Here is a 24820-nt window from a genome sequence, read left to right as displayed (position 1 = left end):
GGGAGATTTATGGAGCACCTCTTGAAGGTGAAACTGTTTCAGTTGGAACTGATCAAAGTTGATGGTTGAAGAAAAAAAAGAATATACACACAAAGGAAAAAACAATACAGTGGAGTAAAACGGAAGAATGGTTACACGTTGAAAGTCAGAGCTGTATCTTATGCCTGCAGAGGGGATTTTATAGGCTTATTTTTGTTTCTTGGTTATATTTCATCAAATACTTAACACGTTTGATCAAGTCTGAGCTTTTTATGTTTTGAAATGGAGGGACACTGTCACAAAGTTACTGTCATTGACCTGTTTCACTGCAGGCATTTGTCTTATCCAAGCATGATAAGCAGACGTCTTGTTTAAACTTAAAACTCTGTTCTCAACATGCACGGTACTAGGAGCCTGAAACTAAAGTGGCTACATGTGACACGTGTGCCAAAATGTCTGAAAGTCTGTAATAAGTGGTGTCTCACACAATGTACTATATATCACATGTTAACATCGAGTCGAGTCAGTTGATGGGACAGGCTACCTTGTGAGTAGAATGGCAGGTCTGAGGTAACTGCTGAAGTTGCCAACAATCCCAGAATCAGATAATGTCAGATTTGCTTAATGTTGTTAATAATTTTATATATATATGCATGTTCATAAGTGTTCCTATTTGAACGTGTTCTATTATGTAAAAAGTATGTTTTTCTGACTCTCTCATCCCAAAAATATAATGTATATGCACAGCAGTCGTCCAATATTGTACATCATATCGTTCATTACGTAATTTCTGTAATTTACACAACCATTACAATCAAGCTTTCTTAACTTACTGTGATGTGGCAATCACAACCAGAAAGAATATCTTTTTTTATCTATTCAAAGCCTGTAACACTTCGTGTCTCTCTACCAAGCGCTTACATGCATCGCTCACACACAAAAACACTAGCTTCTTCGTTGCCATGGCTACTCTACATTTTGCAATCAGAAGCATGTCTTATACAATGTCTACAATTGCCCGCAGCACTTTATGCAAAGACTGAGAATGTTTTTCGCAAGAAATGTGTTTAATTTAATAACTTAGGTATTATATGTCATCTTACTTTTTGGTGTTTGAACAGTGAATATTCAGCTGAAGTACAGTGACCAAAGGCAGGAAGAGGCCAAAACAAGACATTTACACACAGGGGCAATACAATGAAGATTGTCCAGCACAGCATTTTTTATTTTATACAGCAACTATTTTGTTATACCTTTAATTATTTAAGAGTTTAATGGGTCTGGAGGGGGGGGGGGCAACTATGAAAAGCAGGTGAAATGTGTAATAACAAAGAATGTGGAGATTCATTCTGTAAATAGGCAATAGGTAAATTTTTCCCAGAATGTCTGCAGCTCTTCATATTTTGTTTGCAACATTGCCAGTTAATGATCATTTAGGTTAGTTGCTGACCTGCTTTGTCCAGCGTTGCATAATGTTGATGATTACCTCATTCTAACACAGACAGATTCTAACAACAGACTACTGATTACAGTTAAAGCTTGGCTTTGTGCAAGCAAAAGAGATCAATATACAGGGTCAATTCTTGTTCTCCCAACACATTCTATTTAAAGATACATGGACGTGATTGTGCTGGGGATCTCATGATTGAGTGGCACAGATATGGCTGCTGTTCTCCAGATGTGCACATCACATCTTTAATAGTAACCCTCTTCCACTCCCAACTATAGCCAACCCCCATCCCAAGCACCTCCTGTGCCTTGGCTCCCCTCCCCCATATTCACTGATGCCAGCCATGGTTGTCTGATTAAAGGGCTAGAAGAGCACTTGCTCTCGACATGCCCTCAGGGTGTGTGCCATACAGGGCACATGGGCATGAAGACGGTGGAGGGGGGATTTTGGGGGGGGGGGGGGGGGGAAGGTGAGCAGTGTGAGGATATGTAAGTTTCTGGGAGTGTCATCATATAGTGGATTAGGTGAGCGGGATCAGATAGTAATACCAGGGGGAGGCCATTTGCCTTGGAAAGACACAAGGGGTCTTATCACTCCAACAGACATTAGCTCCAGCAGCAGCGTGCATGAACCGAGCTTACCTCACTGCAGACGAGAAAAACTGTTGAGTGTACAAAGTCATACACCCATTCAGCTTCTTTGTTTACTTGTCATTAAATAGTCTTTTAAATAAAATAAAAAAAAGTCCTCACAGAGTTTAAACTCTGGTGGCTCAAAACTAGAAGATGAGAGACAGGTGAAAGAGATGAAAAATGAACTGGACAAAAGAAACACACTGGATCATCTCATACAGGAGGATTACATTTTAAAGAAAGATGTAGCAAAAATACTCAAAATTAAAACCCTCAGAGATACAATAAGCTCTCTTAGAAATGACAATAGAGACTGTGTGGTGAAACTGTCAGAAGAAGTAAAAATGCACGGTTTCGCACAAGTCAAACATGAATTTGCTTCCCAAAATTACCAGCAACTTCAGGACAACTACAAACAGAGTGAGGCTAATCTCAAAGAAAAGTGCATTACAAGAAAACATAAAGCTGAGCGATCAAGTTTAAAACCAGCAATTTAGAGGGAAAGCCAAAGAGCCAGAAATAAATAAGCTCAAGGTTTAGATCTGCAGACTGGAGGCCTTAAATGACAGCATCAAGGAGAATTTGAGTTCATGCAAGATTCATTTGAATGATGCAAAGATGCTGAGAAAAAAATCATCGCTCTTCATAGGCGCTACATTGACAAAGATTTTTTAAAAAAAGTGGGCATGGACAAAGACACCAGACAACACTGGACACCTAATTGTTTTAAATCAATAACTAGATCAATAAATGTGAAGTTAAGTGTATTGTGTTGACGCTGTCCTACATGTGGCCATAACTGTCACACCAACTTTAGATTATTTTTTCAGTATGCAGTTTTATTTTGAAAGGACCACAACATGCTTCTATCCACTGATGTCATCAGTGCAGGGAAGAATTTACACTTTATAAATCATGTGAGGAGAAAATCAATTTTATACCCAGTTGTTGAACATGCTACACAGACTGAAATACTCTACGATGCATTTATGATGATGAACATCAGAGAGTAAGAAAAACACAAGCAAGAATCTAAAGAGTAGGGAACAAAAGGAAAATCAGGAAATGTGTAAACTGTTTTAAGTATGACTGTATGGCAGTTATACAGAGTCATGCATGGATGCCCTTTGCTGCAAATAAAATAGTTGCAGACACACTTGAACAGATAATGGGACCACACTGGCACAAGAGTAGCACGCAAATGAGACATGTTGTAATGTATGCTCTTTTTTTTAAACAGAGACTGAATATTTTGTTTGGACAATAGGGACTGTATGCTAATTCAGTATAAAATACTTAATATCAATATATTCAATTCTCATGGTTCAGGGCAATTAAAAGGCTGTGGTGTATGCTGTCTGGTGATGTCTGTTTGCCTCAGTGAATTTAGCCCAAAGCACACAGACATACAGAGGCTGCAGAGCTGCCCTACTGCATGAACCTGTCACATCAGAACAACTTTAGACTAAGAAATCAGACAGAGAGATCGGATAGATTGAAAGAAACTTCTTTTCACTGAGTCTGGTACAATCCCAGAATGTATTTTGTTGGAGCCTTTAGGCAGAGCGATGACCTCACTTTGGAGAAATATTTCACAGGAATAAACCGTGACATATAATTGTTTAAATTAAAGTAGGCCTAAAGACATTTTGGGAAATATGTTGATTTTTTTTCTATAGAGCTAAAGAAAATCAATACCCCAACTTGTATCTGTAAATAAGGACATATTACAGTCAGATGGTTGTTTTAGCTTAGCTTAGGAAACAGCTTGTCATGTGTAAATGTAACTGAACAAAGCTTAATGTTAAATTTATCTTGTTTTACACCAAGGTTTTATCATATAAATAAGTGAATATGAATAAATCTGAAATCTTTAGGATTTTTACTTTGATCCTCAATAGACAGCGAGTCAAAATGATTAAATATCTCTGGGCCAGAAAGCAAATACAAGAATTTTAAAATATGTCAAACAAAACCATGGATTTCAAAGACATACAGTGGATTGCAATTACAGAAAAACAATATGTGGGAAAACAATTTTAGTGGCCGTGTCTGCTGGATTGAACCAACGAGAGGCAGATGGTCATATGGGACACTGGAGAATGTCGCTCCTCATCCAGCTGAGCCTATGACATACAACCCAATTTTCCTTCCCGAGACAGGAGTTATGACCCTTTTTGAGCAGCTGGGGCAAAGTCTGGTGTGTGTTTGTCTGCCTGTTTGGCATGTGCACACATTTAAGGGGAATGTAACCTATACGTCAGTCTACAGATAGCTCATCAGTAACCAGGCAGCATAGCTCTGCAAACCCCCCTTCTTCTTTGCTTCACTCTCTGCTGCTGCGGCGCTGGAGAGGTGTGATAGGTTCATTGCGTGGATGCGAGAGCCTGCGTCATGTGTGTGTGTTTTTATGGGTTTCTGGGCTGCCATGTCTGATAGATGATGTGCTTATGTGGTAATAGGCCATGCAGCACCACAACTGTTTTCTCAGACTTCCCGGGAGGGTTTCAGATGGCAGTGCTCTTCCTTAGATTGTCCCTCCTCCGCATCATGACCCTCAACAATCTCACCACCGTCTCTGCTGCAGGCACCAATCATTCCAATGAGGAAGGGAAAAAATGTCCAGACTGTACAGATCACATACTGCAGACCTGTTCATTACTTTACATCAATATGTCAGTATCATGCATGTACAACTGAGAGCTTATACAAATCTGTTTTCAAGTATGGACTGATTTTAGTAACACTTGGGGTGTTTGTACCCTCAGTCAGAACAGAAGACTTAAAATAACAGGTACGTTCTCAGCTAATACACTGGGCTAAGCCGGAAGATCTGGCTGTGGCTAAAAAAACGGTCTCACCTGATGTGGCAAGCCCTTTTAACATTAAAAAAGTCTGGCTGACTGGCTCTTATAGCCACTATGGAATAGAAATTACACTAACAGAGTCACAAGCTCAAACAGATAAAAAGAATATATATATAAAAAATGCATTCTTTATGAGAGCACAGATGCATGAGTTCCACATTCACTAAGAGCATGCAGCAGAATTGTGCCTTGGAGCAGTCTGCCATGGATGACAGGCTCAATACGGCTTGTCAGAGGTTTATCTAATTTACAAAGACATGTTGTGTACATGAGCCAATTTTCTGATAAATAAGTCTATGCGTCTGTGTCAAAGAGACAGGCATGGAGACAGAGAAACGGTAAAAGATAAGAGAAAGCAGCGTTGTAGAAAGACAGGCAGGCAGCCTTGTTTATCTAAAAAAGATCAAACCACTTCCATTTCCCCCCGTGGAAAATCAAGAAAGATTAATTCTATCTGAGACGAGTGATACAGAGTTTATTCCCACAATTTTCTTGTCTGCTCAAAAGGTAACGGATAAAAAGGTCATGAGTTGCTGCTGTATCCTGCGATAGTTCAGGAATGGCAAACATTCAGTCACTTCATCCGTGTCATCTCACCAGTAAGTCCAGGGTGACAACAGGACATAGGAAGATCCTGATAAGCACAGATATCCGTCCAGTGAAAGACTAAGCAAACATGGTAGTGGAGGTCAGGGAGGATTGTTGGTTATGTAAGAAGAAAGGAAAAGAAATTTGTCCAGGCAGCAGTAGTAATGGAGAGACATGGAAATGTTCCTCAACCTCTTTGTAGCCTCAGTCTAATGAAAAAAAGGACATGAATTCTGTAAGTAGACACTATTTATGCAAATCTGAAACCTTAAACTAGTAAATACTCACATTTATATGTGAGATTCATATTACTTACTGTATGTGTACAACATATGGATTACATCACACCAATCAATCATTCCATCAATATTTATTTGTATAGCGTCAATTCATAACACGTTATCTCAAAATACTTCACAAAAGAGCAGTTTAAAAACCGTACTTCCTCATTCAATTATTTACAAAGACCCAGCATTAATCCATCATGAGCAACATAGCAAAGTTACAGTGGTAAGGAGTAACTGCCTGTTGTGATGCAATTAGTCATGAAATGTGCCCTTCAAATGATGCAGGCCCTGAATAGGGACACTGCATTACTGAAAAATAAGTAGTTAAAGACAAACCAGACAGAGTGTTAACATTTTAATTGTTATAAGGGCTCATGTAATATTGTTTGGTCGCTCCTAGGTGTTACTCCTGCAGATTATACTCCTTTAGATTGCTGAAGATAAATTTACGTCCTCCAAATTGGATTAATTAAGAGATGGATAAAGTGATCATGTAATGGGACTTAAAAAGAAATATGGTTAAATAAAAGTGTTAAAAGGTTAAATTCACTTTTAAAAAATACTGTAAATTTGCTCGAGGACGTAAAATTTACAGTAAGAATACAGAAAATCAAAATAACTACAAGTAAAGTTGTCGTATAAATGTCCAATTTAAGTTAAATTTCATTTGATTTGTATTCCATATGTAAACAAACATAATGCCACAAATACAACCACAATAAAACAAGACGCATTAAAAAGACTCCCCTGATAAGCTTCTAAAAGCTCAAAGAAGTTATTAGGAAACTGTGCTTGGTATTAGATGCAAATAGGGCTTCTTAATGAATAATGTGACTGTACTGTTAGCAAATATATTTGATTTGTTGTCTTATCTTTCGTCCTCTTCTTCTTCGAAAAAAAAAAGGAAAGAGAAAGTGACATGTTTTCAAAACATATCATGTATGTAACATGATTAATGCATATGGCAATGGACATGTGTATGTTTGTGTAACAGTTTGGAATGGGGGTTTATTCCTTACGGCTGTATTCACGCTTGGGTGGCATAACATCCACAGGCTTGTTTTGACACCATACTGTGACGCTGCCGTCATCATCTAATTATCGTGCTCACACTGCCTTATATGGGATGGTCATTCATTTTCATTTACACAAAATCATACTGTATCTCAATTTATGCAAAGTTATAAACTAGAATTTAAATTATAATGTTAATAACCCATAGAAATTCACAGTTAAATCAGTTTACTTTTCATTTAAACTAACAGTGCAATCATTTTGTGAAGTGAACTATTGTGTCCTAAAATTATTTGTTATCATCTTTTTTAGGACAAAATAGATATGTGCTGCCAAGCTATAAGGCTCTCAAGGATCCTTGAATTTGATTACATTTCCCAAATAATGTTTTGCTCTAATTTGATATAGCTGCTGGCTCTTCTCTCCATGAAAAGCGTTAGCCATGAATAAAACCAGACAGACGCAAAAAAAAATCTAATTTAAATCAGCATTAACCCGGCTGTCTTCCCCAATTTTGTGCAAGTGCCTAATACATATATAGGGCTGATATATGTACATGTTTTAACTGTGGGGTTTACATTTGTTTATTAATCCCCTGAATGAGAACATCGTCATAATCAATGTATCCATTAAAAGTCTTATTTTGAATCAAACACAAACTTGTTAATGAATTTCAGACATATTTATTTAAATAAAGGTTCAAAGAAAGTAATTGGCAATAACAAATACAGAATTCACTCCATAACTTAAGCCATCAAAGGCAGTTTCACACAGGCATTGTGTTTTTGCTTCAGCAACATTCTTTTTCATTATTTCTACTGAACTGAGCTTTCAGAGGAAAGATATGTACAAAAAAAACTGTCAAAAAACCAGGAAGAAAGTGAACTGACAGCTGCTTATTGAGCCAAAGTAAGCCCGTTTAGGAAAGCACAATCCACCAGACAGACTGAAGCTGAGCTACAGATGCATGTTTTCGATTGCATGCTGTTTTCAACAACCCACTCGTGGTTGCAACCAGGGGGGTCTTTAAAAGTCAGGTTGAGATGACAAACAGTCGCTACTCGCTGAAATGTCCAGCTCATCACCTCTGCAGTGGCTTCCCTCTAATGCTACAAATAAAAGGTGAGGCGCCCTCTCAGAGAGCCGTCCCTCCCTTTCTCTCTGTTAGGTGTGAACCACCCCCCCGCCCCCTTCTCACACTGTCGCTAGGCAACGCCTTAAATTCCAGTGTTGGTACATCCATAGGACTCGGGGCTCCTTGGTGCAGACCCACTAATCATCAAGTCCTCCATTAGCTGAGCTGTCAACAGCTGCTAAAGCCAGGAGACTATGAATGCTGTGAATACAGCAAATACAAAAAAAAACATTAACAAGCAAGTAAAAACCATTTAACACTGGACAAAATGTTGAGTCAAATTGTTGAGGGAAGTTGCAAAAAATAGAGAAAGATATTTTCAATACATTAAAAGAAGAAGAAAAAAAAATCTCTCCAGACAGGACCAGCCTGTTTTGAATCAACTCAACCTTTCATGTGAGGAACATTGAGAGTTTATGCAGCATCCTGGAAATGGCAGCAGTTGCAATTTGAATAACTGTTGATTAATTAAAACAAAGTGGAAGTATGGTGACACATTTCCAGCCACAGTTCACGACTGAGGACTATTTCCCTTCATACACCCAGGAGGCAAAAGGATTTAAAAACAAAGACGTGAAAACTTTATTAGGAACATGAAACAAATCCTTCCAGTTAAAGTAGTGACTGGAATCAGCTTTCCGTTCACAATATTAAGCCATATGGTTTCAGGATTGATAAAACTGAAAGCTGACATTGTTGTGGTGATGGGTGTCAGATCTGTCAGAAACATGCAAGGACAGTCCTCGCATGGCTCAAGGCTTTTGTGTTTATATTTGTCACAACACGTCCGCCCAAGACTACTTTTCGGTGGCTCATGTGAGTGCTGAGTCACATTGTGCTGCTTCAGATGTGCCCTCTGTTCATCCTCCCACTGTCTTTGCAAATGAATGCTCCCACTTGCCAAATCCCTCCCATCTCTCTCTTCCCTTTTCTTCAATGTCAGCTCTAATTTCCGGATGAGAAAATCTTGAGGGGTCAGCGAGGGATAATATCTTCAAGGGCCACTGTTGTTATTCCACCAAGCTGCATTACTGTGGATACCACTCCCTGTCACTGTCAGATTTACACCTTATCTTATGGCACAGCCCGTACCATGACCGTATGGAGGCATTCCACTAACAAGATGGATGAGAGAGGGCGCATCTGTAAGAATTTTAAATGGGTCTCATCAGGGTAATGTGGTCAGTTGCAGCGTTTACAACCATTTTCCTTTGCAGAATAGAAGAGGCACTGACCTTTCTTCCCTCACAGCCACCTTTAAGAGAGGAATCAATACATTAAAGTGCAAGTTCTGCCCTCTTATGTAGAGGTGTGTTTAACTGATTGGAAATATTTCAACATTAGATTTTGTTCACTCAGTCTCCGCACTGTGTGCTGCTGATAAGTCATGATGGACGGTTCAGTGTCAGATGTCGATTATTGAGTAGGAAATGGTTCATGGAGAGTTGGATGCTGCAAAGGAGAGAGAGATTTTAACTCGCATTTCTTTACAGAACATCCAGCTGAACCATCTGCAACCTGCTTGTCCTTGCTTTTTTCTTTTTTTTTTTACAGCAGTATTCACATGACTGAGCAGCTCTTGGACTTGTCTTTGCTGAAGGTGGAGGAGAGGAGCTCTGTCTTGCTTGGCAGGTGTAGGAGTCTCTTGGAAAGGCGGCGGACGGGGCTGGGTTTCTCAGCAGGCTGGAGTTTGTTCATGCAGGCCAGGGCCGCAGTACGGAAAACGCTGTGGATGCTCTTCTCTGATGTGAAGGCGGAGCATTCCAGGTACGTCTCTGCTCCACATTGCTTCGCCAAGGACGAACCCTGTAAACCCGATGTAAAGTCGAATATAAGCTGAACGAACAGGGAATTTCTACAAGAACCAAAACTAAACGGGTGACAGAAATCTAAATTGACTGAGAGGAGAAGAAAATGTCATCATGGAGCAAACCTGTTCGTGGGAGATGGGTGTCTGTTTCTGATTGGACAGCTCCATGCGTGTGCATACGTCTGTGCGCAGGTCTGTCTTGCAGCCTATTAACAGGATCCGTGTGCTGGGACAGAAGTCCTGAATCTCTGCTTTCCACTGCAACAAAAACCGAAAGCAAATCATGAGAACAGAAAACAAAAGAATTAGGACAATGTAAGCTCACTGATTGAGGAGAAGAACGTAAGTGAATTGTTTTGTTGTTCGTACCTTCTTCAGGGCACTCTCTACTATGTCCGGACGGCTGATGTCAAAACAGAGAAGCACAGCGTCTGAGTCGCTGTAGCAGAGGGGTCTCACATTGTCATAGTATGGGGAACCTAGAGAAACAAAATGAAAGTCATTTAGCGGAGGTACAACAGCGTACAGTTACATAAACTGTCGTTGCAGAAAGTGGCTCACTTGGCTTCAAACAACACGTTTGAAAACATTTGGTAAAGTTTTCACCTCGTCACGATCTCTTTCTTTAGACCAAATCCTGCTTACACTTTGATAATGTCTTTACACACTCGTCCTCCTCACTTTCACACTGTACAAACACAAACAGTCACATCCAGCCCAGCCAAACTGATATGAGAGCAAATAATTACACTAAGCTTTAACACCTTCCCACTGGCAGGAATCTGTCCAGTAAAGTAACGTGACTAATTGAATCACAGGCAGTCCGGCTCTAAATTCATCACATATTAACACTATTAGACAACAGCTAAACTTGAATCTGAGTAAGAGAAAGCCAGCTGATGTCCTGCATACTCAAAGGTTGCGTCTCTATGATTGCCTTTGTTTGGCTTCGAAGTTCAGGAGCAGGAAAAGGTGAATTGAGGCTGTTTTGATCTGTGTTGAATTTTGTGATTTGACGGATAAGATGCCATACTCAAGTGTTCATCCACCAAAACGTCACCACTGAAAATCCTCCAAGCAGAAATGAATTACAACCAAGCAGGTGAAAGGTAAAAACAAGAGGAAAATAACAAACTGTATATCAAACAAATAAACAGGGGCTCTTGCACATAGTGTCCATCTGTATTGCAGGTTGACTTTATTTCAGAGTTTTCCATTTGAAGAAAGTGTTTCAAATGTTGAGAAACATTCTCAGTCTTATTTCTATCACTTTTTAAGTCTGTCTAAAAGGAAATCTGGCAGACCGTTATCTTTGCACAAATACTAGTAAGAAGAAAAACAGCTAACCAAGCTATGAACAATGGTCACCTGAACTGCAATCATATGGGATATATACTACCATTTTCTTTCCAGCGTCTTCATAATATTAACATATGTTACTCACCACCTCACTCAAACAGTCCTCCCTGATTACTGTCTCAGAAATACAAGACCGTAAGACATTGAGATTTATGGTGTGAAGATGACATCTTTTTCTCACATTTCCATGAACAGCTCAGCTTTTTATAGAACCTTTTTCCTTCTTTTTTTTTACTCTTCGGAAGGATCCTGAGCTAAAAACAGACTGACAGGATGTCCGCTCTCTATTGTTTTCCCTTTGCCACCTAATCACTCCCCACACAACAACACTCAGATTTAATTTCCTACTCCTGTCCTCAGGGGCCAAATCCACATCAGAGGATTTCCTTGCAAAGAGGGTATAATAATTACATCAGGAATAGATACTTCTAATGAGCTTCTACTGGAGCGAGCAGTAATGTTGTGTTGATTGAATTGGGATTCTCCTGTGATGTAAATAAAATAAAAACTACACCACTTATAGCTCTGAAATCTGAGCCTCTTCTGGTTTCTCGGTGCGTCTGAATCACTGACTTGAATCTCAAAAGCCGGGGCTAGGCTACTTACACAACTGCATCCATCAATAACATTTTATTTTGGTTGGAATCAAAAGCGGCCGTCACATAACTATCCAGGGTGATGTAAGGCTTGAGAAAGAGGAGGCAGAGAGATCTAAAGAGGACACAACTTCTGGCACCCACCGCCTCCCACACATTAGCAGCCCCCTGCCTGGATCATAGGCCTGGATACACAAATACACACAAAATCCTTTTCAGTTCAGCAAATATTAGTGTATGCCTTCAACTGCCCTCTTTAATCTCAAAGAAAGAAAGCAAAAGGAGGAAATTGGAATTTTCTTCCTCTAAAAGACAAGATTAGACCCTAGAAGATGCAACGTACACTGGAAAAAGGGATTAATGTCATTCTTAGCATTTCTCGATTGTGGTGCAACTGAAGGGAAACAATCAAGTCCTCTCCCATCTGTTTAATATGAGAAAGACAGTTACACATCAGAGAAACGTTATTATAGAGTTATTTTTTTTAATGTCTCTATTGGAGTGATAGGACAGTAGACAGAGTCAGATATTTGGAGACAGAGGGAGTGATGAATGTCATACCACTCTGCCATCATCCCAATCAAACCCCCAGTTTGTTTTTCATTAGAACAGCAGGAAATGACTTCATGAATAAGAACGTTTAATCTGAGAAGGACATTTAAAAGAAACTTGTTGTGATTGGTTCAAGTCTTTCAAGCTGGACTGAATCTTCCCGTCCAACAGTTATAAGATCATGAGAAAATTCAGAGCATGGTTAGTGTCAAATGAAAGAAGTCCCCAGTGCTGTCTTCATGAAACGTCTTCAGAACAAAAGGATCTTTCTTGTAATCTATTTTGAACGGTATTGGCGTGCATATCTTTCTTCTTGAAGACACAAAACTTCCTTGTGCTTCTTGTAGTTTTAAGACACATTCTTTAGGCACATTTTACCAATAGAATAAACAAAACAAAAAAAAAGCTGAGGAGACACTTTCACTGCATATGATTTAAAGACTTTATTGGTAGATTGAAGTTGTTTTTTCTCTACTTCTAACTTTTCTTGTTTCCTTGAGTCTTATGTGATGATAAACTGGACTTGTAAGAAACAAAACTGTGTTTAAAGAACAGTATTTAACCTGTTTATTCGACAAATACTCATACTAATACAAAAAGGCAACCCTCGGCTGCATCCGTCATATTTGAACGAAGAAAACACAAACAGACAATGAAAAGAAACATAAAGAGAGATGGGAACACTCTGTTTGTGTTGCAAATGTAAATAGGTCTTATGCAATGTTTCCTTGGGAAAGGGTGACTGTCCAGAAAGTTTTTACTCCGTGGGAGATAAACACACAAACCTACATTAGTTCTCTGCCGGTTTCAGTTACATAAGACCTTTTTTTTTTTTTTTTTTTTTAGGCAGCAAGCAAGGCAGTGAGGAGGTCGTGCATATCTTTTCTCACAGTACCCCTCACTTGTGCCTTCTGTTCTCTCAGACTGTACAGCCAAACACACACACACACACAAACACGCTTGCCCACACTCTCGGAGACTTCCACCCCCTGCATGGACGAGGCTTCCCCCTCTCCCCCCTGAAATAACCCCTCTGCAGGCCAACTGGCACTGATGGACTTCCTCTGAACACAATGCCTCAACCAGTACTGTTATGAAATAAATCTATAACAGAGCACGCTGCTTTCTTATTGATCATATTGAAATAACATTAGGACAGGTTTGAGGTCACTGTGTCACGATGAAGTGTTTCACCTGAAAACACGACCCACAAAACATTTTTATAACTGCACCTGAAGTGTAAGAGTGTCATTAATGTCAGTATGACACAACACAACACAACAGTAACATGAATTAACCTGAACCTAATCAATGATCTCAACTGTCTATTTTCTGATTATAGCTTTTTAACGGTTTGGATTTGATGCTTTTATCACATTTCTGAAAAAGAAAAAAAAAATCACTTTTAGATTATCAAAATGTTTCTTTTGATATATTTCTGTCAGTCTGCTTCTTAATTTAATTCACTATAAAATTCAAATAAAATTAATTTTTTTCACTATATGACTTATTATTAGATTATTATATATGACTCTCTTATGTGATCTGCAATGATTTGACTTCTTCCACAGGAAAGAGGCCTTACTTTCACCATTTGGCTGAATCAAACAACCATTTACCCCTTTTTGATTTATTTCCCAGCTTGGATCAGACATCGGAGCATGTTGCACCTCGCTTAGCACCCTACTTGGAGGTCACATAATTAATTGCTCTGATTTGTTGAGTCTTCTTGAGAAATTCTGTCTTCAACGGATTACTATGCCTTTAAAAGAGTTGCATCAAACTATGACATGCAGCATTTAAAATTTGCATTCAAAACAATGAAGAGAGCTGACCCCCCCCCCCCCCCTTATTCTTCGAGCCAACACAGACAAAGAAGCTTCAGTGTTTAGCCAGCGCTGCATCTTTCTTGAAACCTTTCTGCGACATAACCTCTCTCTATTCTTCAAAAGCATCTCTCATGTTTATCCAAGTTTTATCACCTGTCTGTTTATGGAGCTTTTTAGAGAAATAACAAGGATTTTTAGGTCGGGTGGAGAAAATTGTGAATCTCTTGTCCGCTTCCATCACTGCAACACCTGCTGGTTTACAATGATAACTGGTCTCATATCTAACAAACCGAGGGGTGTCCAAAACGTCTGGAATTGAAACTTAAAAGAAGAACATACTGGCTGCTACATTGTTGTCAACAAATCAACATAGCATGTTTCCTTAATGTCTGATGATATACAGTAGTAAGGTCTTTTTCAGGATTCCTTTCAGTATATCTAACATGTGGCTCCTTTAAGAAAAAACCACTAGCTGAGATGTTTCTGATGCTAGTCTAGACATATAGTAGATATGTTGTAGACAGATTTAATACAATACATATTCAATCAGATCATTTTCAGATAAATCAATAATAAAACTTAAGCAAGCATTTGTTGAGTATTTAACCTTCAGGTAACTTAGAAACCTCAGGGAATTCAAAGTCCTGGTTAGATTTGTTTTTATGCCTCACATACATTTATTCTCAAGTAATTATGTTTCACACAAATTATATGAAATCATTGATTTTGGGACCCAGTTGTTTTCTGGGTAAACCAGACAGGCTGGTTCTCATTGCCTGCAACAAACCCCCAAAGAATATCTCTTAACAGATTTCACAGTGAAAAGCTGCTTAACTGCATCAAAACAGGATTGGCAGAAAATTACGCTTAAGTTCTCTAAAACAATGTGAAGGGGCTACATTTACAGTCGTCCCTCGACTCCGGGCCGGCTGTGTTGTTGGGAGGGTAAACAAGTTCTACAAATCAACCAATGAATGCAGATCTGATGCCCACTGCTTAACTCTCTCACACACAAACATTGGATGTGAATCTTTAATTATACGTGAGTCCGAGGTAGAAGTACGAGAGTAGTTCACAGCCCTTTTTTCACCAAACAAATATACAGTGTTTGCCTCACACACAACTGTGTGTAAGGCAAAAATATGAATAAACATAATTCTCACCTGATGTGTCCCAAAGGCTGAGCTCAACACGCTGGTCTTCAAGCTCCAAACAGGCAGTGTAGTTCTCAAACACAGTAGGAACGTAAGTCTGGAATGGAAAATAAAGGCAACATTTTAGAGACAGTAATGACTTAATTTATTATTTACATTAAATAAAACGCATGTATGTGAAAAACAACAAACGTACATCAGAAGTTACCAATGCAACTTGCTAATTCAACAGAAAAAACATCAATATGTTACGAAACAATTAGTGGGAAGAAGAACACAGGCCTAATCAGTACCAAATAATCACATCATCGATAGGCTTGACTACTCATACACATTATATTAATCATACACATTTCATGATTGTACTGTACACTTGTATAGTGTAACACCATGTAGAACTAAATAAATTAAATTCAACCATGAAAACACATACAGTAGCCTGCAGTCAAACAGACTTTGGTGGAAACACAATAAAACTAATAATAAGACACTTTAGAAATGCAATAGATTCACCAAGAAAAATACAATTACCATAAAGGAAGTTGTATAAAACAAAATAAAGTATCTGATAGACAAATCTAACATAATCTGACTCGGTGAATTTTTCTTCCTGATAAATAATAATAAATCTCACTAACAAGTGCTATAACTTAAATATCGACATTTTCAGTTCAGAGCAGCAGAGATACAATCCAAGACATTATAATCTGCTCCTCGTACCTCTGGATAGCAGTCTTTGGCCAGGACTTGTAACATCGCTGTTTTACCGCATTGGACGTCCCCGACCAGCACCAGTTTACACCTCGCGACAAACGGCTGTGTGAGTCTCCTTTCCTTCATGTTGAATTTAAACAAACAGACCTGTCAGAAACAGAGGCAATTGAATCGATAAAGTTTTGTATATCCTCTCAGTTTCCTGCTGGGTACTTGCTCAGTCAGTAGGTCTATGAGTGATGAGTGAGACAAGGCAGCGCTCTTCAATGAGAGCATCACTGCGGAACTTTATATTGTCGCGCCAACCAATGAGCGCTACGCAGTGCGCGAGCAGGAGGAGGGCGGTGCACGAGACCGCTCCAAAATCTATGGTTCCAGATATTAACGTTGAACAGTTGTGAAATCTAACCAAGTGCATCTATTTTTCCTCTATTTGTGCCCCGTAAACGTCTATAAGGGCAGATACAGGTTTTACTCCACTTCAGTATAGTCTGACATCTCTAATTTTAAGATTAACAGGTTTGTTGAGAGGTTATGTTTATTGCACTCACTTGAGGGAAGGGTGTTTTATCATCTATTCTTTCTTTATTGTCTCTTTTATATTCGCATAGTTTAGTATATTTTGTTCTGATTGGTACAAGGTGAAAGGTTTTAATTATTAGTCCTACAATAATCGCACATAGCCTTAGCCCAGGTTCCACTGATGTAAATATAGCCCTCGGCCCTATACCCATATGGTGCAGTGTATTATACGTTTTCCCTGCAATAAGCAATAAATGAACAAACAATGTCAAAATAGTTCACAGGTAAAGATACTGTTCAATTCGACCCCTAGTATTCAACCAAGCATTTTAACAATGCAGTATTGTGATACTCGTTTCTTCATTTAAATATCCAACATCTCAGTTACCAGCTTCTCGGTTATGAGGCCAGCCATAGCTGAGAAGAATTGGATCTTATTGTTGTCTAAATGTTTCTCTCTCTGTAAGTGTGTTGTGTGTGTACTATGGTGTGGTAGTGATAACACTGTGAGAATGCATGCAATTTGTATGTGCAATAAACATGTGATCGATGGTCTGTGAATAAATGTTTTGATAATATGGAGCAAAAGTGTTCTTAGGGCCAAGGGCTGCCTCAGAACACCAAAACAGAAGACAGATGGCTTCATCAATCTGAGGTAAAAGAGAGAATTCGAGATTCTGAGCCATTTGGAGAGGAAGTGGAGCATGGTGAGTTAAATGGAAACAACTGCTCAACTGTCACAAATGACTCTTTGATGCCATTAATGTATAAATGTGATGGGGACATGAGTTGCACCTGCTGCCTGCTGCAGAGAGAAACAGAGATAAACCGTGTGCTTCTCTGACTCACTTTTTTTGTGGCTTCTTCCTTGACTTCATAATCAACAATATACCAACAAACATGCAAATTACACACACACTTGCATCCAATACATCCCTCCCTCACGCTCCATAATCACTGAGAAACAAATAATATAACAATCTGTCTTCAAAGTGCGATGCACAGTTCTGAAATTATTATGAATGTTATTCTTTCTAAGTACTGTATTAATCATCATGGACAGCTAACATGGTGACCTTCGGTGTTGGTCAAAATGCTCAACAGGCAACTGATCCGCATGGCTGAGAGTTATTTTGTTACATAACTTGCCCCTAAAACCTGTGTTTTTTTTGTGTGTGTGTTGGTCTTGTGTGTGTTAGTGAATGTTTGTTTGCAGAAAGTATTGTATGATGATTATTAGATGGTGAGATGTGGGAAAGCTGAGTTAAAGCCGTTGAGGGATTTAATATAATGCTTTTGGCTAGTACATTATATGTAGTAAAATACAAAACAAACAAAAAAATATCACAGTGTGTGAACAAAAACCCACTGAGGGCACAGAAAGACAAAGGGTGTTAACAACAAGTCAATGTCAAGTCCTTTCCAAGTAGACCCCAAAAAGATCCCTTCCAGCTCGCAGGAACAGAATTAACATAATTCAAGTAAGATGCGGTTGAGTGCTTTTGCATTATGTAAATCAGGGGATGATTAAAAAATATTAACATAAACACAAGTGCAATCATCAAGCGGAAATGTTTCAGTAAAGCTTTTCTGTTAATTGCTATTGAACAATAAACAGCACAGTGATGAAGGAGAGATAAAGGAGACTTTGAAGTTTGTGACAGGTATTTCATAGCATGTTATGCTAATGTACTACATGTAGCTCAGTCCTCATTCTAATTATCTCCCTCTTTAACAATGATTGAATAAAATGTATGAATGAATAGTGCATAAGAATAGAGGTGTCTTGAAAAGTCTATTTTAACATATTTTCTATGCAATAATATAAGTTAACTTTTTATGAAAGGGTGATTGTTTGGGTGCTGGTAGTGCAGTGTGTAGTGCGCACACCCCATGTGAAGGTGAGCCCTCCAAGCGGGCGGACCAGGTTCAAATCCAACCTGTGGCTCCTTTCCTGCTTGTCATTCCTCTCTCTCTCTCTCTCTCTCTCTCTCTCTCTCCCTAATTTCTGTCTCTATCCACTGTCCTATATATTTATCTAACAAATGCACAAAAGTCAAAAAATTAAAAAAAAGAAAAAGAAAGGGTGATTGTTCCTTTATGATGTCAGAATGACTGTAAAAAGAACGGATTGCATGCTAATTATTTTGACATTTTCAGTTCATTTTCCATTTTGCGTGAAATGAAGACAAAATGACAGGCATGGAAAGAGATGATAGACAATGAGAATCGAAGAGTCAGTAGATGAACAAGAATGAAATAAATTATAAAGCAAGTTAGGAACAATACAACAGAGCACTGTATTTTATTTTATATTAAAAAGTAATAGCTGACAAGAGTTCTCAAAGCTGAATGGCTCTCAACATTCAATTTGAACAGTGCCTCTTCAGTCTGATGGACCTTCAGACTGTCTGTAACACAAATTATGAATCAATTATGGCTAGTTCTCCACTGGGTTGGGCTATAGGACAAAAAAGGGAACCCCTAAAGACCCTTTTTTTCAAATCAAGAATGCCAAAAATATCTTTTAAACTACCAAGACAAAGGTTGGCCTTTCACACTGAATGTAGCCTACTTTTGTAGGTCTGGCTGAAGGGCAGATAGCATAGCAAAACACATTTTTCCTCCCTAAAAGAAACAAGCGACAAATTAAAGCCTTTTAGGACTCTACCTCCCAGGTCATACCGTTCAATTAGTAAAAACAGGGAAGTGTTTCTTGTGTTTGCTTTTCGGCCTTTTTACTTTTATTGTTCCTGTTTTTATCATCTGTCTGTTGTCTAAAACATATTCAGTAGACTAACATTCATTATTTGTAATGACAAACATACCATCACATTTCCTAAAATGTTGGTTAGTAAAACAGAGCTGTACATATTCTCATGAAACTTTCCTGCCCCCTAACGGCGGGAGAAAGACATTACAGTGTACACAAGTCGGCAAAGTTTTGCACTTGAGCAAACATTAAATAGTAATTGTAGCAGGATTATTTCATTATAGCCTATTATAATTAATGCTTTTTCCAAGTATAATATAATAACAGCCTCCTGTTCTTCTCAGATCTGTGTAAGATAAGGCAGCCTACCAGCAAACGAAACTGATCAATACAGAAAAAGAAATACATTCCAAATGGGTTTTTTTTTAAATATAAGTTCCGAAGTATATATCATTGTTTTGATGTTTTTATTCAATTATTTTATATAAAAGGACGTCAGAATAGAAATGACTGCACATCCCTTGAATTGACCCCGGGACAAATAAAGTTTTTTGAATTGAATTGAGTTGAACATGTCCCTGAAACATCCGGGTCTTTTCACACTATCAGCTAGAGTCAAGCAAAAGTAAACGTCGTACGGTTCTCATACAGTAAGGGGCTCACATGTAGTCCAGACGTAGGCTTTTTTGTAGCTCTATATTTATTTATTCATACTGTCTTATCAAACGTTATTCTGAAAAATGACGAACAGACAGACTTCCGTATTTTTTTTCGGTGACGTCATTATCCTAACCTTACCTCATTGGTCCTCTTCTTTGCTTCAGAGTTTTTCCCGCGCTGCTCTCGCTGTGAAACAAACGCACTGAAGCTGTCAGTTTGTAGCGATTCAACACAGCGTTACTGCCTTCCTTATCGTCAGACTATGCCGTCTTCCTCAGATTATGACTCGGCTTCTCTGCCGGATTTGTTACCGCTGTACTACCGACGGCTGTTCCCTTTCTCCCAGTATCACCGTTGGTTAAACTATGGCGGAGGTAGGTATGGAGATTAAGACAGGCCATCCAAGCCAGCAAACAGTAACAGCAGGTTAACTGAACGATTGGTTGTGCCCGCATGTTGTGATTACAAACCAATGACTGAGTACCCGGGGCATTAATTAATGTGTAATGTTGTCCTCTGTAACCTCAGTGCAGAAGAACTACTTCCAGAACCGAGAGTTCTCTTTTACGCTCAAAGATGACATCTACGTCCGCTACCAGTCCTTCACCACTCAGGCAGAGCTGGAGAAAGAAATGCAGAAGATGAACCCTTACAAGATCGACATTGGAGCTGTTTACAGTCACAGGGTGAGCTTGTAGGATTCTGAGCTTGCTCTCTCTCGGGGTTTGTTGTTGTTGTCCCTGCAGACACATCTGGATAAAGTGCGTTGTGTTTCCTCACCCACACAGCCCAATCAACACAACACGGTGAAGTCAGGAACCTTTCAGGCCCTGGAGAAGGAGCTGGTGTTTGATATCGATATGACTGATTATGACGATGTCAGGAGCTGCTGCAGGTAAATTGATTTTGTTATTTGTTGGTGCTGTACGCTCATAATTAAAAAAATAAACACCTTCCTCCACGGCCAACTCATAATTCCTCATAATGAGTGTGAAACTTTAATGTTAGTGCTGCAGACATCTGTTCCAAGTGCTGGACGTTGATGACCATCGCCATTCGCATCCTGGACAGAGCTCTTCGAGGTTTGTTGGTCATTGATTGGTCTCAAATATCTGCAAATCTTTTAAGATAAGTTTTGTGAAACACTTTTTTCCCAATTTTTCTTTTTTGTTAAAGAGGACTTTGGTTTCCAGCATCTGATGTGGGTTTATTCTGGAAGGAGAGGAGTGCATTGCTGGGTGTGTGATGAAGCTGCCAGGAAGCTGTCTGTCGCAGCTCGCTCTGCAGTTGCAGAGTACCTCAGCCTGGTTAAGGTAACTGGTATAGCTTGTTTAATAGATTATTGGCTATAGGTTATACTGGCTGTGTGGTTATTTGGCCATAGTTGTGTCTATCTTGGCTACACATGTATTTGACACAACTTTTCATGGAACAGAAGAATGAGGATTTTCCCACTGACTGGATGTTTTTAGAGGAGATCAACAAGAGTAGAATTTACAACTCATAGCGTCAGGCTACGTTGTCAGTGATTTGATGATTTTGTTGATATTTTTTATAGGGAGGTGAAGAGACAGTGAAGAAAGTAGTGCTGACCGATCCAATTCATCCTTTCATCAGGTAAGAATCGGGTTATTTTCATCGTGACAGGCACTTTCTGTTGTTTCATTGTTCATGCCTCATTTACTGAGATTGTTGCTTCTGGTGTTTTAATCTCAACAGAGAATCTTTGACAGTGGTGGAGCAGTACTTTTCCCCCTACGCACTTCAGGAACAGGATATTTTGGGTCGCAAGGAATCAGTAGACAAAGTGCTGGGACTGGTGCCTGATGATATCCTTTGCACAAAATACTGCATATTTGTTCTGTTGGAAATCTGACTTATATTCATTACTATTTGTTTTCATGTTTGTTAAAAGTCATGTTTTTCTGGAAAAAAAAACTTTGTGAAGACAACTGTACTCAACCTTAATTCAGAACAAACATGTAAGAAAAGATTTACAGCAGCACTTCCAGAACGAGAAGAAACCAGAGAACCGTTGGAAATTGATCAAGGACCAAGCCATCAGGAAACAGGTGTGGAGTTCTTCTCTTGTTACTCAAGGCCATTTGTTTAACCTTTTAATTTATTTTGAATTATGAGAACTGGAGGGGTGATTAAAAACATCTATGGCCTATCTTCTCCAGGCAACTGCAAAAAAGGGCCAATACTTTGAGAAGGAAATCATGCTGCAGTACTGTTATCCCCGGCTGGATGTCAATGTCAGTAAAGGTGTAAACCACTTGTTAAAGAGCCCCTTTAGTGTCCATCCCAAAACTGGTGAGCAATGAGCATGAGTCTAATCTTTATGAAGATGAGGTGGTTTAACACACGGCTGGCAAAGTCTCACTGTGTCTTCTTTCAGGGCGCATCTCTGTCCCCATAGACCTCAAAGAACTGGATGCATTTGATCCTTTTGCAGTGCCCACAATCAGGTAAGAGTCCATTCAAGTCTCGCACTCTGTTATGTGGAGGGTTTTCGACACTCGCTTTTATTAATACTTTGTGACTTTTAAAAAAAAAAAAATTTAGTTTGATCTGTGAGGAGCTGGATCGACCCAGAGCAGGAGAGGAGGAAGAGAAGCCGGAGGACGCCAAAGAGATGGAAAATGAGAAGGACGCAGCAGAGAGGCGAAAGATCAGAGGTGACATCAGAATTTTTGGCATTTTGCATCAACACATGAACTTTCACTTTTTTGGGGGGGAGGAATTTAACATTCTGGTGGGTAGTGAATTGGTTTCAATTAATGGGAAAATATGTCCTATATAACGAAAATATCATGCATGCAAATAACATCAACTCAGCAGAAAAGATTTTGTTTGTTTCCCCATAAAAGGCACCGAACCCCAAAAACTGCTCTGGAGCGCTCGCTGTGGGCAGCCCCCTCACTCTGAGACCTCTCCATTAATGCATGTCACTAGAACCCTGTTTGTGCATGAGTGTGTATCTCGGCCTATGTGTGTGTTAGACAGAGTGTAAACTGAATTTCCCCTCGTGGGATTAATAAAGTGTAAATTATTATTATTATTAAACTGAAGTGCTTTAAGCTCAAGGCACAGATTCTTTGTTGCTGTTAGATCTTGACTAATCTTAAAGGGCTTTCTCTTGAAAAAGGAGCTTCATGTGTGAAAGCAAACAGAAACATTTTATTCACCTGGAGTTTAAGAGGTGAAGCAACGTTTGTATGCTGTTCCTACTTTACGTTTGATGTCCTTCTCCGCTCTTTTGTTGACATTGTCAGTCCGTTAGATTACATGTAGCATTGATATAAAGGTTAATCTTCACATGTCATCATAAAGCAGAATCTGTTGCTTTGTCTGCTGCTTCCGTGTTGTTGTTTTATGTCACGTCTTAGTTCAGAGCAGTCCTCCTGAAATGATCGAGATATTTTCAGGAGGGCATGTTTGAAAATGGTATGAGTGGGCCAACATCCTGAATGTACATCTCAAAGTCCTGTGTGGTCAACAGCATCAGAAACATGCTGAACCTCAGTTTAGTTTTCTTTGACTATAGCCTACATAGTATTTATTTGTTTTCTAAGAGCTTCAGCAGATTTCGGAGGCCTCTTTTTTTAATCAGTTTAAAAACTCTGACACACTCACTGATTTATTTTTTCAGACTACAAGAGAACAAGCCTGGCTAACTATGTGAAAACCTTTGATCAGTTCCTTGATGGAATGGCTCGTTCGTGGAAAGGAGAACTTCTCCGAAAAAGTGGTAAGTTTTCTTCCCACATGATGATATGAGGCCAATGCAACTTTTTTTATTTATTTTTATTAGTTTTTCTTTAGAATGTTCACTCATGTTTTCAATCTTTATCTTGTTTCCTTTTTAGATCTTCAGAAAGAATTTTGAAGAGGATCATCAATTAGAACAGGCTCTGTTCGAGGCTCCTTAACAAGCAAACACTTTCTGGAAAAAGTTTTATACTCTCTATTGACCCCTAACATTCATAAACAACACAAAGGTGAAACTTCTCCTTACAGTATGACTCTCTGAATACAAAGCTTATATTCTTTTAATTCTTTTTTCCTACATTTTGTACAGTCCTGGTAAAATAAATTTTGTATTTCAACACTTATTAAATCATGTGCTCTTTTTATTCTTAATAATTGCAGAACACATTTCTTCAAGGTAGAATTGTGACATTTTTGTTTGAATCACTTCTCTTTTGCACCAGCTTCTCATTGACAAATGTGTTCTTTATTTTTCAGAAATTATGTTTGAAATCCCATCATGTTATTGGGGTACTTTAGCCTTGTAGAAATCAGTTAATTAATAAAGTATTAGTGTCTCATGCAAAAAAAATAAAAGATAAATCGAGCTCTCACTTGACCAATTGTAATAGTTACTACAATGGTAATAATACAAATTCTAATAATATAACATCTAAATACATGAACATGATAAACACACAGGCTGAAATACACAAACATGATCCTATGGACATGCACGGATGGAGAGATGTCAGAGTAAAGGGGCTGCAAGTGCTCCTGAGCTGCCTTGCTCAAAGGCACCAGTGCTCAGGAAGTGGACTTTCCAGCTAACCGACCAATTTCCAGACTTGGTCAGCATCGGAACTTGAACTGGCAACCCTCCGGTTCCCAACCCAAAGTGCCTGCATACCTAGTTACTGCCACCCTGGCTGGTAGAACTAAAGTAAGATGCAGTTTTATTTCTATGACTGATTTGTTCACATAAAGATAAAGACACATTCAAGTATGCCTGTACAAATACTTGGAATTCAACCTAAGTTTGACACTGTTGTGAAATGGTCATTCACGTTCACTTAAGTACAAGCACTGAAAAATAAATACTACTTTCTTCTTGTCAAACATTATTCTGACATTTGCAAAAAATAAAATAAAATAACGTAAACAAAGAAAGTACTACAGCTTGTACTTCAGTGGGAGCCAATTTTT

The 24820-nt window shown here is 38.9% G+C and overlaps 2 protein-coding genes across 2 annotated transcripts; one reads left to right on the top strand and one right to left on the bottom strand.

Moving 5' to 3' along the window:
- Positions 1–7484: 7484 nt before the first annotated feature.
- On the bottom strand, positions 7485–16233 carry LOC306833567 (rho-related GTP-binding protein Rho6-like). Its single transcript, XM_079358898.1, has 5 exons — positions 15973–16233; positions 15262–15349; positions 10132–10241; positions 9886–10020; positions 7485–9758 (listed from the first exon to the last, which is right to left on the bottom strand). Exons 1-5 carry the CDS (start codon positions 16090–16092, stop codon positions 9513–9515), a joined length of 699 nt encoding a protein of 232 aa, XP_079215024.1. The 5' UTR covers positions 16093–16233; the 3' UTR covers positions 7485–9512.
- Positions 16234–19856: 3623 nt separating this feature from the next.
- Positions 19857–23976, top strand: prim1 (DNA primase subunit 1). The gene is made up of 13 exons (XM_079358698.1): positions 19857–20235; positions 20390–20547; positions 20650–20756; positions 20870–20943; positions 21038–21174; positions 21420–21478; positions 21581–21680; positions 21835–21933; positions 22045–22177; positions 22263–22332; positions 22430–22542; positions 23517–23615; positions 23734–23976. The coding sequence occupies exons 1-13, from the start codon at positions 20124–20126 to the stop codon at positions 23751–23753; spliced, it is 1281 nt and encodes a 426-aa protein (XP_079214824.1). The 5' UTR covers positions 19857–20123; the 3' UTR covers positions 23754–23976.
- The last annotated feature ends 844 nt before the right edge of the window (positions 23977–24820 follow it).

This window comes from Symphodus melops, assembly GCF_947650265.1.
Source record: "Symphodus melops genome assembly, chromosome: 13".
In the NCBI taxonomy this organism is placed as follows: Eukaryota; Metazoa; Chordata; class Actinopteri; order Labriformes; family Labridae; genus Symphodus; species Symphodus melops.
Note: the sequence above shows the minus strand (reverse complement) of the source record. Positions and strands in the feature narration are given on the sequence as shown.